The sequence below is a fragment of the Mustela nigripes genome, chromosome 15 (assembly GCF_022355385.1).
Source record: "Mustela nigripes isolate SB6536 chromosome 15, MUSNIG.SB6536, whole genome shotgun sequence".
Lineage (NCBI taxonomy): Eukaryota > Metazoa > Chordata > Mammalia > Carnivora > Mustelidae > Mustela > Mustela nigripes.
This window is the reverse complement of record NC_081571.1, coordinates 82475484-82490094: the sequence shown is the minus strand read 5'-3', so window position 1 is coordinate 82490094 and position 14611 is coordinate 82475484. Positions and strand designations below refer to the sequence as shown.

Here is a 14611-nt window from a genome sequence, read left to right as displayed (position 1 = left end):
AATTAAAACGCTGTCTCTTACAGGGTCCTCCAGGCCCTCCTGGCCCTCCAGGTGAAAAGGTAAAACTATTTTTCATTTGACTTTCTTTGGCATTTGTTTAAGGCTACTGCGAAATCACCGCTCTTTGCTCTAAAGTCTCTTTAAACAGTTTTGGAAAATTACATTTCTTTATCTATCTCTGTTAAACATCTGTCCATCCACCTGTCCCTCTCTCCATGCATCTGCCTGTCTGTCTGTCTGTCCATCTGTCTATCCATCCGACTGTCTTTCCTTCCAGCACCCCTTATGCGTTATTTTGGAAGCACTGATCTTTCCCTTAGTTTCCTATAGTCAGATTTTAAAAACTTTAAATTGAAAAAAAAGGTTTTATAGAATTTTTTCAATAACACTTTAAAGAAATTCTTAATGGACATTGAATATAATGTGATCACAACTTTGTTGAAAATTTCATGGTAATTGTTGAAAGAAGTTCTTGCCTTAACTCTATCCTGTTATTACATTTTCTGTATTTTATGTGATATTTATTAGATGATTTTGAGCAGAGTAACATGGAAGCCTATTTTTCATCAACAGGGGCAAATGGGCTTAAGTTTTCAAGGGCCAAAAGGTGATAAGGTGAGTACACATCGCTTTGGAGTGTTTTCATGTTTAAAGTCACGGTTCTAAGTGTAAAAGGAGCTGCAGCCTCGGAACCCCTTCTTGGTCCCCTACAGCCATATTAGGCTTCTCTGCACGTCCTTCATTAGTGTTTTCCCTACACTGGAAAGCAAGAATTGTCTGACATTTTCCACCTGTGATCTGACCAGCAGAGAATACGATGAGGCCATTAATTCTAGTTCTCTGTACGTCGAGTTCAATCAGAATGTTTGCACGCAGTGATAAAGCCAGCCCTAGACTTTATTATAAAAGAGTCAGTTGGTAGCACGACTCTGCTAACCCCTGCAGCGACGGAAGGCTGCCATGCCTAAATGCGGAGGAGGTGAGCCACAGAAACAGCGAGGCACACAATGGAGCGGGGGGAGGGAGGCCAGGGTGGGGGGCGGTCCCTGATCCTCTGCTGATCTCTCTGCGGGTTTCCCTGGATCAGATCAGGGAAGCGGGGCTGAGCCAGTGGGGGTTCTGGGGATTGTGGCCGCGCCTGCCCCGGGGCCCACATCTCCACTGCTGTCCACACCCGTGTAGAGACCACCACTGGCGGGTGCCGCGTGTGGCTGAGGCCTGGGCAGGTCTGGACTGACTCTTGGCCTCTGGGTTCCACTCCGAATTTGGTCCAGTCTTTCCATAAACCTCACTGTAAGGTGACCCTGTAATGACACCATTGAATTCTTTGGATCTCGCTCATTGTGCCGTCGCTGGGATTCTGTACTTCCGTTGCACGCAGCCGTTAGGGTGCCCGAGGAAGAAAGTTCGTCAGGGCTGTCTTCCTTCTGGGGCACCTAAAGATCCCTCCTTTCTTCCCAGGCTCTCTGGGGCAGTCTGTGCCCCTTTCCTCCGTCTAAATGCCGTCAGACTGTGCATGTGTCCTGCTGTGGACACATAAACTGCCTAAAAACAGGCCTGGATGCATTGGGAGACGTGTCTGATTTTGGTGTTCTTCCTTGATGTGGTGGCTCTCCTGACTCCGCAGGGTCTCCTGGCTTCGTGTCTTCATGTCTTGACTGTGCTGTCTTCCTGCCCAAACTGAACTTTCTGCTGAGACGGGGATAGGTTAGGACAGAGATAATTTACATTTTTAAAAAAATAGATGTCTAGTTTTAGGCTTTTGTCTGCCTCTGCATTTTCTTCTTTGTATACTTAATGTTATGCCTCATTCATTCCCATTGTTTGAATCAACAGGGTGACCAGGGGGTCAGTGGGCCTCCGGGAGTACCAGGACAAGCTCAAGTTAAAGAAAAAGGAGACTTTGCCACCAAAGGAGAAAAGGTATGAGATGGATTTTGTCCGGTGAAGGCTGGCTTTCTAATTTGGACAAATGGAAGGCATATAGGGAAACGGGGTCCGAGTCCGGTTTCTCCGGTTACACGCACCAGTGACCTGCAGGACAGGCTTATAGACTCTCCACCCCACAGAATCCGAGTGTCTGGAGAGCAGAAGCAGCTGGAACTGGGTTGGAGCAAGGTTGACCCCCGAGGGAGGGCTTCTTAGATGCGCCAGGTTGGGGCTGGGCTGGGCAGCGGCAGCGAGACCCGCTGGGGGTGGCGGGTCACAGCTGCCACAGACAGAGCGTAATTAAACCCACAGCCTTGCCAGTGTTGAAATTTGAATATTGGAGACCAAGGAGCAGTTCCTTGTTAACATAGCAAGAAAAGGAATTTTTTAACTTGCACGTTCAGTGTTTATAAAAATCAATATAGCCATTAGTGCTCATGGCTCACGCTCTTGCTCTTTTTAAAAAAATCCTTCTAGGGTCAAAAAGGTGAACCTGGATTTCAGGTGAGTACTCCGTTCTTGTTCATTGCTATTTTATGTGAATATTTGTACTGGATTTAAGTTACAAGCTTACTCACCTTCTCTGTGATATTTGCATAATTTAATATTTTACTTAAATACCCTAGCGACGCTCTCTTTTTGTTCTTTCAAGGGAATGCCAGGGTTTGGAGAGAAAGGGGAGCCCGGAAAGCCAGGGCCCCGAGTGAGTACCCTCAGAGTCCTTTTGCTTCTTATGCGAGCACGTTCCTTCCTTTCCTGGAGTCCTGGGTTTACAGAAGCCTGAGTGGAAGACGCGGGTTGGGCTCTTCGGTTTCTCCCCGTCCTCTCCCGAAGGGCTTTCCTGGAGCCCGTGTGAGCAGGAATGAGGAGGCCGCCTCCATCTGAGAGTCCTTCCTGGGAGGTGGGGGCTCTGGTCTCTCGGAAGAGCCCCCCAGCCCCAGCCCACTGGCTTCTCATGGAGAGCCCCCGTTCACTTGCTCAGAGCACTCCGTGCCCGTTGCTGCTGCTTCATGAGCGGTCAAGAGCCGAGATGCTCAGATGCCTCCCAGCCCACGAAGCCTGGGGACAGGAGCCCCAGCCGCTGGTCTCCGGCTCCCACCCCGCCGTGATGGGGGGACCTTCGTTGAAACGAATCCTCTGCTTATCAGCCACCAGCCCTTGCCATTCGGAAACTTCTCTGCTGTTCACTGTGCGGCCAGATGCCACGCTTGCCTTAGGAGATGGGGAACTCATCAGGCCCTGTTGTTTAAGCATTGACAAGTCTGCTTCTGCTGTCCTGTTTCTATAGCCAACCTGCGTAGACGGCATTGCTCACTCTGTGGTACTGTCAGCCTACGCAGCTTCCCGGCCTGGATGCTGGAGACTGTTTATTATTGCTTTCATGAAATGCTGAGATCTCTCTCCATCTTTATTGCACAGGGAAAACCTGGAAAAGATGGCGAAAAAGGAGAAAAAGGGAGTCCAGTAAGTATTTCTCTGTAATTGTTTAAAAAAATGTTTATTTATTTGACAGAGGGAGAGACAGCGAAAGAGGGAACATGAGCAGGGGGAGTGGGAGAGGGGGAAGCGGGCTTTCCGCTGAGCAGAGAGCCCGATGTGGGGCTCGATCCCAGGACCCTGAGATCATGACCTGAGCCCAAGGCAGATCCCAGAACCCTGAGAACATGACCTGAGCCCAAGGCAGACACTTAACAGCTGAGCCCCCCAGGCAGCCCTTTCTCTGTAGTTTTTAGGAGCAAACTGTTGGCTTGGCTGTTGATGGGTGCTTTCCGTGTCCCCCCACAGGGCTTTCCAGGCGACACGGGGTACCCGGGACCCCCAGGCCGCGAAGGTTTCAAGGTAAGCCACGACACTACGGAAGCATTCCCTGCAGCCTACGGTTCAGTTTCCTAAAACTCGGGGCTCAAGTAATAAAAATGACTGCCCTCCCTGTGAGCAGCACACGCCTTAACTTCGTGGTTTTATTGACGCCTGTGATTGTTTTAGAAAGAGGAGCATAAAATGTTCCACTCGTTCAGGTTTTTAGGTTGTTATGTGTCTTTTGTAGTAGATGAATTTTATCTAGTTTCGGAACAATAAAAAATGCAGACAGGATGAAGGAAAGCAAGTTTGTTTAACTTTCCCGTTACTGATCAGCAGTGCGCAGAACGCACAACCGTCCTGTGCGTTCACGCGCACACACCCCTCTGGAACAACAGGCTGTGCGGAGCGTCCAGCTTCCTCCCTTAAGGACACGGCGTGGATGCGTCTGAGTGTACACGCGCAGCCGCCCGGGACATCCTGTGTCCACGCCTTGTGTTGCTTGGTGTGTGGGTCGTACCCACACGCTCACAAGGACAAGAATCTGTGTTCCCTTGTCTGGTCATTTCCCAGTCACGGATTCCTACACGCCCTTTTTCTGGGCGAGTGCTTGTTATCAAACTTTATGAAATATTTGTCGATGTGATAGGCAGAAAACGCTCACCGATGCGAGACTAGGTAGCCTGAGTCTGTGCTGACGGAAATAGCTTTGGAACAGCGTCTCCAGCACGACTCGCGGGTGGGGGCGGGCCTCGCAGTGCCTGAAAGCCAGGGACGAAGGGGAAGATCCTTCCCTGACACTGGCACTGTTGAGGAGGTCCAGTCTTGAAGGCTTTAAAAGGTAAGTGTGTTTAGGATGTTTTCACTAAGGTAGTTTTTAAGTCTCGCAGATACTTCTAAAGTCTCATATTCAAATCAGGAAAATTAAAGCATCTAGTGCGGGTTTACTGCTAAGTTTATTGCTGTGACTTAAAGGGGCAGCTGCATTCATGGGGTATGTGCAGGTCTTGGGACTCCTAGAGGTGTTATTGTGGGACTTACGTAAAACATCGGACATAGCACGATTAATTCCTTTGGGTTTTTTCTTCTAATATGAATGAAATTAAGGCTAAAGGTGATTAGAATTTATCCACCCAATGTTTTCAGGTCATGCTGGATTTTAGGGGGGAAAGATGAAACCACAGGTTCCTTTCATTCTGACTTCCGGTGCAGGTTTAGACAGCCTGACGCCTAAAAACCTCTGGTATAGTGATTTCCTTAAGAAAACGTATTTAGAAATCAGAGGCTTTCATTCCATTTACGTTTATTTTATTGAAAAATCACCAGATACTAATTCAGCTCAGGAAGGATTCTGTTTGCATTGCCCGAGGTGGCGAGCGATCAGACACAAGGAACACCGTCAGCTGCTTTGTCACCTGAACAATTAGACGCCCCCCCACCCCCGCCCTGGACCCTTTGCGGAAATCCTTCCTTTTGCGCATCACGGTCCCGCAAAGCAGAGGGACCTGCGTCCGCTTTCGGTGTAGTAAGTGCAGGCGCTTTGAGTCCCTCACAGGAAATAACTTTGGTGTAAGTGGGCGCAGTCCTTATTTTTCTGGAACAAGAAGTTGAGCCATTGTCTAGTCAAAAAATAGAAGTATTTCTTCTTTTGTAGGGAGACAAAGGTGAAGCAGGTCCTCCAGGCCCACCCGGAATTGTGAGTAAAAGTAAAAGTGCTGTTTGGTCGTCTGTCGGGATCTGGGGCCACGTGCCTGACGTACGTGTGTGTGTTTGTGCGCGCGTGTGTGCGTGCGCGTGCGTGTGTAGAGAGGGCGTGTGTTATTTAAAGTCATAAACTTATATTCTATATTGTGTGGCGTTTGGTACTTACTTTTTATTATATTTTGATAATTTCTGCATTTCCTCGACCACAGACACTGGAAAGATTTGCCCGTGGGTAATGATAAGAGCAAAACTTTTGAAACTTTTCTTTTTCTGATGGTCCATTAAGGAAAATGCTGAAAGAAACTGACCACCCATCATTTGACTCTCCCTAGTAAAACCGTCTTCAGGCCTGCAGATAGCATTTTACTTCTCGTAAAGATGCATGGGCGGCACATGTCTTCTCGGGGTGCGCTTCCCGGAGCGGGATGGCTGCGGGGAAGCCCGGAACCTCCTCCTCCAGATGCGGGGCCCCTTCCGTACCTGTGACCTGGCAGCCACGGTCGAGTGGTCTGTTGGTGTCGTGGCCGCAGATTGTAATGACGTCTGTGAATTTAATTGCCACAAAGGAACTCTATTTTAAGGGCAATCTGCAGTATTTGGTTTTGTTGTTTCTCTTGGATTCGCCCGATTTAGAGTCGTGCTGACCTAGTTCACTGCTTTGTAGCACGTTCTTGGCCTGGATCCGTCTGTCCTTGAGGAAGTCCCCACTTGGGACCATTTCAAAAAACAAGAACAGAAACCAGCCACCACAACCGAAAACCTCTTGCAGGGCCCCGTTCGCGGGTCCCTGTGACTTCCCGCCGGGGACACGGCAGGGTGCTGTGAGCGCGCTCTGTCCGTGCTCTGTTCACTTAGCGGCTTGTGTGGACAGTTAGACATTCGAGATAAACCCAGCCCCCAGAATTCGCACTCTTCTGGCTCGGCCCGAGCCGCACGCGGAACGCTGCGGGAAGGCCAGCTGAGACAGGAGGAAGCAGAGCCGCGCAGGGTGCTGGGGGGGGCGGGGTCCCTTTTCTGCTTCCTCACGACTCCCCCATCCCCGCTGTGCCCCAACTGTTGTTTCTTACCGTCCCCTTTCTTGCGATGGTTGCGGTTGCGGATGATTAGTCTCCCTGTGCGCTGCCGTAAGTGCAGCCAGCCACTGCCCTGCACTCTGATGGTCTCCTCTGTAATTCAGGCAATCGGCCCAGGACCCTTGGGAGAGAAAGGAGAGCGGGGGTACCCCGGCGCCCCAGGGTTGAGAGGAGAGCCAGGCCCCAAAGGTACATCCGTCTCTCCTTTCCCCTCCCCTTCTCTCGAGCCCCCGCCCCCTTCTCTCCCCCACTTCCCCCCCCCCCCCGCTCCTTCCCCCGTCTCGCCCCTCCCTCCCTTCCCCTCCCCCTCTCTTTTCCCGCCCGCCCGCCTCCACCCTTCCTCTGTCTTTCTCTTCTCCTTCACCTTTCTTCCATTTCCCCCGTTTGCACCTGCGCGCTCAGGTTTGCTAACAGCGACAGGCCTCGCAGGCCTGCCTGGCGACGGAGGCCTGTCTCAGACTCGGGTCCGCCTTCCGTCCTGGCGCTGGGGCTCCTGCAGCGTCTGCATGCAGCCCTGTAGGGCCCTGTAGGGCCGGGGCGCGGTGTTCCGCCCGTGCCCTTCCCTCACCCTGCGGGCCCGGGGCCCCGGGGCCCAGACCCGCAGGCTCCTGTGTCTGACTCTCCTTCTCTTTGAAGGTTTCCCGGGATTGCAAGGCCAGCCAGGCCCTCCAGGTGAGTATCCTTGGCCGACGGTAGTGGTAGTCGGACGACATCTGTGTGGTTCGTGTCCCGAGTGAGTGTTTCACGTTCGTGGGTGACCTGCGAGAAATGGCTGTCGATTCTGTTGCACGTTTTTCTAGTAATGACGGCAAGGGTGTTCACAGCTCTGGTCGTTGACTTCGGAAGTCACAGGCGGCCATGGGGTTGTGAGTGTTCCTGGGGGGGTTCCCCTGTCTCTCCTCAAGTCCTCTCACCTCTCCCTGGCTCGGACCTGCCCCCCAGTCTCCTTGACCCTGCCCAAGGACGCAGGCCCCGCAGGCCCCTCACTGTCAGTGTCCACACTCCCTGTCTCCGGGGAGCCTTCGTTTCTCTCTTGGGAACAGACTCAGCTGAGACCCCCTCACTGATCTACCATCTCTGGTCTAGTTTATCCGTGGGCATCCCACGTGCCTCGCTGTACTTAGTGTGTGATCCTGCTGTGCCCACTGCTTAGTTCGTGGTGGGATTCCTGTGTGTGTGTACGTGTGCACACGTCTGTGTGTGTTAGCACGCAGGTGTCTGTGTGCCAGTGCTTATGTGCATGTGTGCAAATGTGTGTGTGCGCACATCTCCCCCAGTCCCTGGAGCAGATCAGACAGGCTGTGAGGAAAACCCACATGTGCACTGGAGTCCACAGCACAACCCAGTGCTCACGGTCCTTATGTTCTTGGTTTTGTGTGTGTTTTATTTAGTTTTGTGTTTTATACTTTTTCATCATTTCCCTTTCTGACAGCTCACCCGCTGTAATTTCTCCCAGGGCTCGTTCCTTTTTGCTGGAACATGTAACCCTCCACCCCGTCCGGCGCTGAGGACTTGCTCCAGCCCTGGCACGGGCACCTCACTGCCTGCCTTCCTGCTAAAGCTGTGGATCTCGCTTTCAAATCACCCTTCTCTGTTTCCATCCACTTTCTTTTCTGTGGTCATGAAAATGCTGACCTCCAGCCATCCTAGTGCACACGTCGCTCTGTGTCTTCCCTGTTGTCTGCCGGGTTTACTTCTGAAGCTTTTTTATGCCTGTTCGCCTTTTAACTTACAGTATTTTCAGAGGTCTGTGAAACTGCTCTGGCCTTATCTGCTCTCCCCTGGTCAAAGCCCGGCCTCGGACCCAGCAGCGCTGCACTCCGTGAGCCCTGGGGTCCTTTCCTGGGGCCAAGCTGGGTGCTTCCTCCCCTCCCGTCGTGGGGCCTTCAGCCCCAGCCCCCAGGGGCCTCCTTTGGTCCTGCTGGTGCTGATGAGCGCACATGAGGGTAGCATTTCTTCTCCTACGACTGCAGCTCCTGCTCTGGGATCGGTCGTCTTCCTGGGCACTCCCTCATCCTCTGCACTCTGCTCTTTAAGGCCACAGACAGCGTCCTGGTGGCTGGGGCTGGGAGCAGAGGCCCCAAGGGCGGCCCCGAGCTGGTGCTCCTGCCGGCACGAGTGGGAGATCGCTGCGCCCACCCGGAACGGTGGCACAGCCTCTCTCTTACCCCCAACTCCGCTTTCCGTGTTCAGACTGACATCACGCTCCGCCCAGAACATCGTCTTTGTCCTTAACTTTACTTCTAGGCTGTTCCATTTCCATTGCCAGCACAGTTCCTGTCCCCTGGGTCTTGTGTCCACTTTTCTTTGGTGACGTTTTCATGCCCTGAGCCTCTAAGTGGAAGTGAAATTGACGCTCACTGGCCTTGTCATTCATTTGGTGGGAATACTATTTGCACCATAAAAAAAAAAAAAAAGCACAGATTTTTCCCCATGTCTGGGTCGTGAGGCCCTTTTTCTTAATGGTAAGTTGTAGGAGGTGTTTGACTGCCGACATGTGCAGGGTAAGAAGCCTGACAGTTCAGTTGTTTTACTTCTGCAGAGCAGTTCCCCGTCCAGGGATGGTCAGTACCATTTTCTCTCAAACATAGTTAGGAAAGTCTGCCTGTGCTGTGGGCCTTGATCCCACACTGCGGTTCCTTACATGAGACTCTGTTCTGGTTTCAGGCTTTCCGGTACCAGGGCAGATCGGAGCTCCTGGATTCCCAGGGGAAAGAGGCGAGAAAGGTGAACGGGGCTTTCCGGGCACGTCTTTGCCAGGACCAAGCGGACGGGATGGGCTCCCGGGCCCCCCTGGGCCTCCCGGGCCCCCTGGACAGCCAGGCCACACAAGTAAGTGCTCTCGGGGACCATGGCACGTGGTGTCTTGCGTAGGAAGGTGTCAGGGCAGAGCTAGCAGGGCGCGGAAGGGTGCTCAGAGTCGGGGTGTCACAGAAGCCCTGGTGTCGGGGGACTGGCGAGCCATTCATGTTCCACGGAGGTCTTTGCCACGTTGGTCAGACTGCGGAAAGGAATAGTAAAAATAAAACAGCGAAGCCGGTTAAAGAACCACGTTAAGCAGGTCTGAGTCTCCCGGCATCACAGTGAACAAGTGAGTCATGTGGTTCTTCTGCCCACAGAGCACCTTGTTCATCTGGTTCGTGTTCCGTACGCAGGAAGGGACTGCAGGGGACAGTCTGGGTGGGGGCTGAGCCGGCGACTTCACCTGAGGGGACTCAGCGTGCACGGGTCTGGCGCCAGCCCGCCAGCTGAGCGCGGAGCAGGAACGCTTGACTTAGTTAGGGAGTCCTGCGGTCCTAGAGTGATACCAGCGCAGGATGTAAGACAGTCTCAGACGGGTTCACCCGGCGGGAATGCGTGCAGGTTTTTAAGGCAAGTCCTGCCGTGTCACTCACATGGTGAGCCCCGCGCGTGCCCAAAGCCCTAGTCTTCTGGGGGGCTGACGGATGGGGGTCCGTATGCAGCGTATCCCGGCGGTTTATTTGCTGGAGTGCGGACACCTCGTTAAGAAAGGGCATTCACAGGGCTGCAGGTCTCTGCAGAGGTCGGGTGTGGAACCTGGGGCAGCACGGGATTCCAGGCTGGACGCTTCTCTGGGAAGAGATCAGCATGAATTGTCATTTTTCTTTTTTAAAAATTTTTTATTCATTTGAAAGAGAGAGAGTGCAGGAGTGAGAGCCTGAGCAAGGAGGGGCAGAGGGAGGGGGGAGGGGCAGAGGGAGGGGGAGAAGCAGACATCCCGCTGAGCGGGGAGCCCCATGTGGGCCTCGACCCCAGGACCCTGGATCATGACCTGAGCAGAAGGCGGACGCCCAACCCTCTGAGCCCCCCGGTGTCCCCCGGCTCAGTCATTTCATGAGTAAAGTAAGGATGGTGTGTGCACTGGCAAGGTAGGAAGGACGTAAGACACGGGACAGAACAAATGAAGGGAAATGTGCTCTAGGGTCATCAAACAGGTGTTCTGTAAGTCACAGCCCGTGGTGGCGCTTGGCCAGATGGGTGCTGTGCGGGGCCTGTTTTCAAGTTAACGTTGTAGGATTATTTTGAAGCCAGGTAAAGCCGGGTGTCTGGCACTTATAAGTAGCCTCAGAGAGGTTCGCTGTTACCGTAGCGGCTGAGGAAGAGAGGTGCAAATCTTGGCTCTGGGTGCTGGGACTAGTCCCGTAACTCACGCCCATCCATTTCAGATGGAATCGTGGAATGCCAGCCTGGGCCGCCAGGGGAACAGGGCCCCCCCGGAATTCCAGGGCAGCCAGGGCTGACGGGCGAGATTGGAGAAAAAGGTAAGAGGGACATCATTGTAAAGAATGCTGCTGGGAAGGGGACACAGTTCTCACGAGGGTGGGCGCTGGTGCGCTCTTCCTGTGTTTGGACCTCTCGTCGCAGTCCGTTCCTCGGATGGGGCTCCCTACTGGAGCTCCGCTGGGTGTCCCCTGGGTGGGCCTCCCAGGTGGGGGAGGGGATGGGGAGACAGAGCGTGAGCTGCCCCCTGGAGGCAACGGGGCGCTGTGGCCTGGACACGTTACGCTCCTTACTGTCCGCGTGGCCCACCGAGCAAACCCTCAGACCAATACCTTAGTACGACCTCAGTTCAGGGTTTGGGAGTGCCTTTCTCCAAGAGCAGACGTGTTTTTTGAGCCGAGTCACAGTCGTGCACCTGGCCCACTCGCCACCCCTCCAGGCCCTGGTCCCACGATCCGTGTGAGCAGAGGGGCTGCCCTGGGACTGGGCCCCTCCCCCCTTGCTCTCAGGATATCGTTACTGATCGCCATCGTTTTCTGTCACCCCAGCCCAGGGCACATGGTCCTGTCTTCACTGTCATGCCTACAGCGGGTTCTCACCGCGTCCGCAGTCCTGTCTGAGCTTGTCGTACCCCTCGGACAGTCCAGTGTCCTTGTGTCTCTTAGCAGCCGGAGAGTAGAGCAGCCAAGGCTGCCCCCAAAACCAAGCCCTCAGGGCACCGTGGCTGGCTTTGGATTGCAAAGGATTCTTCCTCTCCCGAAGTCTGCCACACAGATGCCGCATGGGAACTGTTACAGCTAACACCTTAGGATTTTACATTTTGGAGGCCCCGTTGGACGTGGTGTTCAAAGTCATCGGGGAGGGTCAGCGAGCAGTCCGTGTCAGTGACTCCCTCTGGGGACCAGCTGAGCCGGTGTCCCCCAGAATGACACAGGGTCAGGAGCTTCTCCATGTGGAGACCTCCATCCTCCTGCCGTGGCACCGCCAGCCAGCCCAGCCTGTGGTCAGCAGTGCGTTTTCCCACAAGCGAACCCTGTGGGGCCCAGAACTTGGCTGGCCGCTGGCTGACTTGCACGGTCCCCAACCCCATGCTTGGGCCCCTGTTCTGCCTTTGCCGTGCTTCAGGGACACGGACCATCTACGTGGGCCCCGTGTCAGCTCCCGGCCATGGGCTCTGGCAGGGTGCCACGCGCAGGACAGTTCACCTGTGCACTCACACCCCTGTCTGTGTTCCCTCTCTAGGTCAGAAAGGAGACAGCTGCCTCATCTGTGACACAGCAGGACTTCGTGGGCCCCCTGGGCCGCAGGGCCCCCCGGGAGAAATAGGTAAGAGCCTCGACGTGACCGGGACTAGCCTGACTTGGCTTCCATGGGCCGGAGCCTTCACAATGAAACGCGTCTTGTGCCACGAAAGACCTCACTTTCGGCATTCAAACCAGAGCCTGATAGTGAGAATATTAGGTCAGACTTCCGGGGTTTTTGAAAACTCACCAAGATGAAAATCATCTTGATGATTGGAAAATCATCAAGAGGACCTAAAATTTGGCACAACGAATCCCCAGTCGAAGGTCACAGCGTACGGTTTGCTCAGCAACACAACCTCCGTCCCTCCGCCGAAGCGAAGGGCAGGTTTCTGGCGAAAGCCGCCCCGGGGCGTGGGCGGGGGGCGGTCTGGTCACCAGCTGCTTCTGTGGTGCTTGTCCAAACTCAGGGTCACTGGGAGCATTTCTGTCACTCTGTGAAGATCCCTCAGACACTGTCCACTTGTGTAGAGATGTCTGTGCTCTTGAATCCTGAGAACGAAAGGTTTGGGGTTTGGGGGATGTGTCTTGTCAGTAATGTGCTGTGTCTCTCTTGGCTTCTGAAAGGTTTCCCGGGACAGCCAGGGGCCAAGGGCGACAGAGGCTTTCCTGGCAGAGATGGTCTGGAAGGATTGCCTGTAAGTAAACCTGCCTGAGTTTGCGTACTTTCTAGAAGTTGCCTCCAAGCCGACTGACAAAGGTGTATGCGTTTGCGGATAGAGCTTCTGCTGCGTGATTTGGGCACTGGTCAGGCGTGGCTTTGTCGAGCAGTCAGAGTGACTCCCCTGTTGTCACCGAGGGGGCAGGACTGTGGAGTCCGGAATCCCCATCTCGCCTGCCTCTCTCCTCACCTGGTCAGAATTCAGTGGCCACACACCTGTGTCCGGGGGCAGCTGGACGCTGTCACCCTCCCACGGGGTCTTGGGGGCTCTTAATGGTGCCACCAGGAGCCCCTGCCAGCAGCTCCATGGTTCAGTCACCCCCGTCACTTCAAAACAGGGTAGTAAGTTGAGTGCCCGTGTGTCTGTGGAGAGACGCGGCGTCACCGGCCTGTTGCCCTCGAGGAATTCCACATTCCTTTCTTTCTGTCTCACAAAGACGGGTTTTGAAAATTCGTGCCCACCAATATCTGTGGTGAAGACGCTTGTCTGCGTTTACAAATGAAACAGTCTCAGATTGACATGGCACTTTGCGGTGAGATGAAAACCAGCTCCCTGACTCTCCTAGTTTATTTGAAAAGAAGCCCTTGACTGGAAGAGAAGCATCGTCATGCCAAGCACCGAGGGTCATTTTCTCTCCCGTCACCAGCTCTGTTTCTGAAGCGCATGAACCTTAGGGCCTGGTTCTCGTATCTTCTTTGTTCTTCTAAGCTCTGCGAGCACCAGCCGCTTTCCACACTTTCTTTCATTCCTGGTTTCCCTTTTGCTTTTCTTTTTTCTTCTGTCCCAGAACGAAAGTCAAATCTCGAGCATTTTACTCCTTTTTGATGTAGCTCTTAAACATTTGCGATGTTTAAAAATACTACTGGCAGCTTCTCTAGAAGCGGGTCAGGGCCACAGTGAGTTGAAACAGCCCCGACGCAGCTGGGATCGAGCAGTCGCTTCCTCCTTTGAAGTCGGATCTTGGGATTCTGCTTCCAGAACCTCCCTGGTGCCAGGGGAGCTAAGTCACAAGTCGCAATTGTTTAAAATATTTCTAAATAAATGAGAAGTTCACATAACTGGGAAGCCCTGACTCTGGTGGGGATCAAAGCCAGAAGCCCTTTGAAGCGGCAGCCGAGGACGCGTTTAACCTCTGGACATGGTCTTTATCTGCTTGGCCTTCCTGGAAGCTTCCTGCCTCCCCTCTGCCTGTGGCTCCCCCAGCCCCCAGCCCCCAGCCCCGCGGCTGCACAACGAGACTCCTCACCCCCGCCTTCCCCCCCCACCCTCGGTCTGGCGCGGCTTCCTCTCGGCAGCTAGCCGAGTCTGTAAAAAACTGTTTCTGGGTAAATAGTTGAGTTGAGCAGGTAGTAATTTTTCTCCTGTTTGCGGCTGTCCCGTAGCTGCACGCTGTGACGGCTCACGGGGAGGCCCTCTCCTTCCGAGGGAGGCCGGGGCTGTGGGGGTGCTGCGACCCGGCCGAGCGTCCTGGAAAGTAGGCGTCGATGAGAAGAGCGGAGGGGCCCTGCCTTCCTGTTCGATCTGGGGAGCATTTCGGTGACTTGTCCTCCTGAAGGCCGAGGGTTGGGTTTTCGGAGAGAGGGTCGGGCACAGGAGGCTGGCTCCACGCGGGGCCTGAGTGGGTTTCGGGGCCTTTGGGACAGGCAGCTGAAAGGAGCTGTGACACCCCACGGTGGTGGCGCTTTTTTGAGGCCGACCGTACAGCCGGCGATCTCCTCTGATTTACGGAGCCGAGGCGAGGTGCTCGAGGCAGCGTTTGATTCCTCCTCCTTCCTGTGGGGAGATGTGGATCCAGAGACCTTTGAATTGCTGAAGACGGAGACGTTCTGGGGCAGAGAAGCCCTGGGAGGCATCCTAGGGTCAAGATGTCGCCTTTCAAAAAAAACGATCTCGATTTCTT

General features: G+C 54.0%; 1 protein-coding gene across 1 annotated transcript in view; it reads left to right on the top strand.

Moving 5' to 3' along the window:
* COL4A1 (collagen type IV alpha 1 chain) overlaps window positions 1-14611 on the top strand; it is a 129840-nt gene that overhangs the window by 83393 nt on the left and 31836 nt on the right. The window contains exons 11-24 of the mRNA XM_059377883.1: window positions 24-59; window positions 574-615; window positions 1837-1923; window positions 2407-2433; window positions 2582-2632; window positions 3349-3393; window positions 3715-3768; window positions 5384-5425; window positions 6611-6695; window positions 7143-7178; window positions 9174-9338; window positions 10694-10789; window positions 11991-12074; window positions 12617-12687. Coding sequence (XP_059233866.1) covers window positions 24-59; window positions 574-615; window positions 1837-1923; window positions 2407-2433; window positions 2582-2632; window positions 3349-3393; window positions 3715-3768; window positions 5384-5425; window positions 6611-6695; window positions 7143-7178; window positions 9174-9338; window positions 10694-10789; window positions 11991-12074; window positions 12617-12687 — 921 coding nt within the window. The remainder of the gene's footprint in view (window positions 1-23; window positions 60-573; window positions 616-1836; window positions 1924-2406; window positions 2434-2581; window positions 2633-3348; window positions 3394-3714; window positions 3769-5383; window positions 5426-6610; window positions 6696-7142; window positions 7179-9173; window positions 9339-10693; window positions 10790-11990; window positions 12075-12616; window positions 12688-14611) is intronic.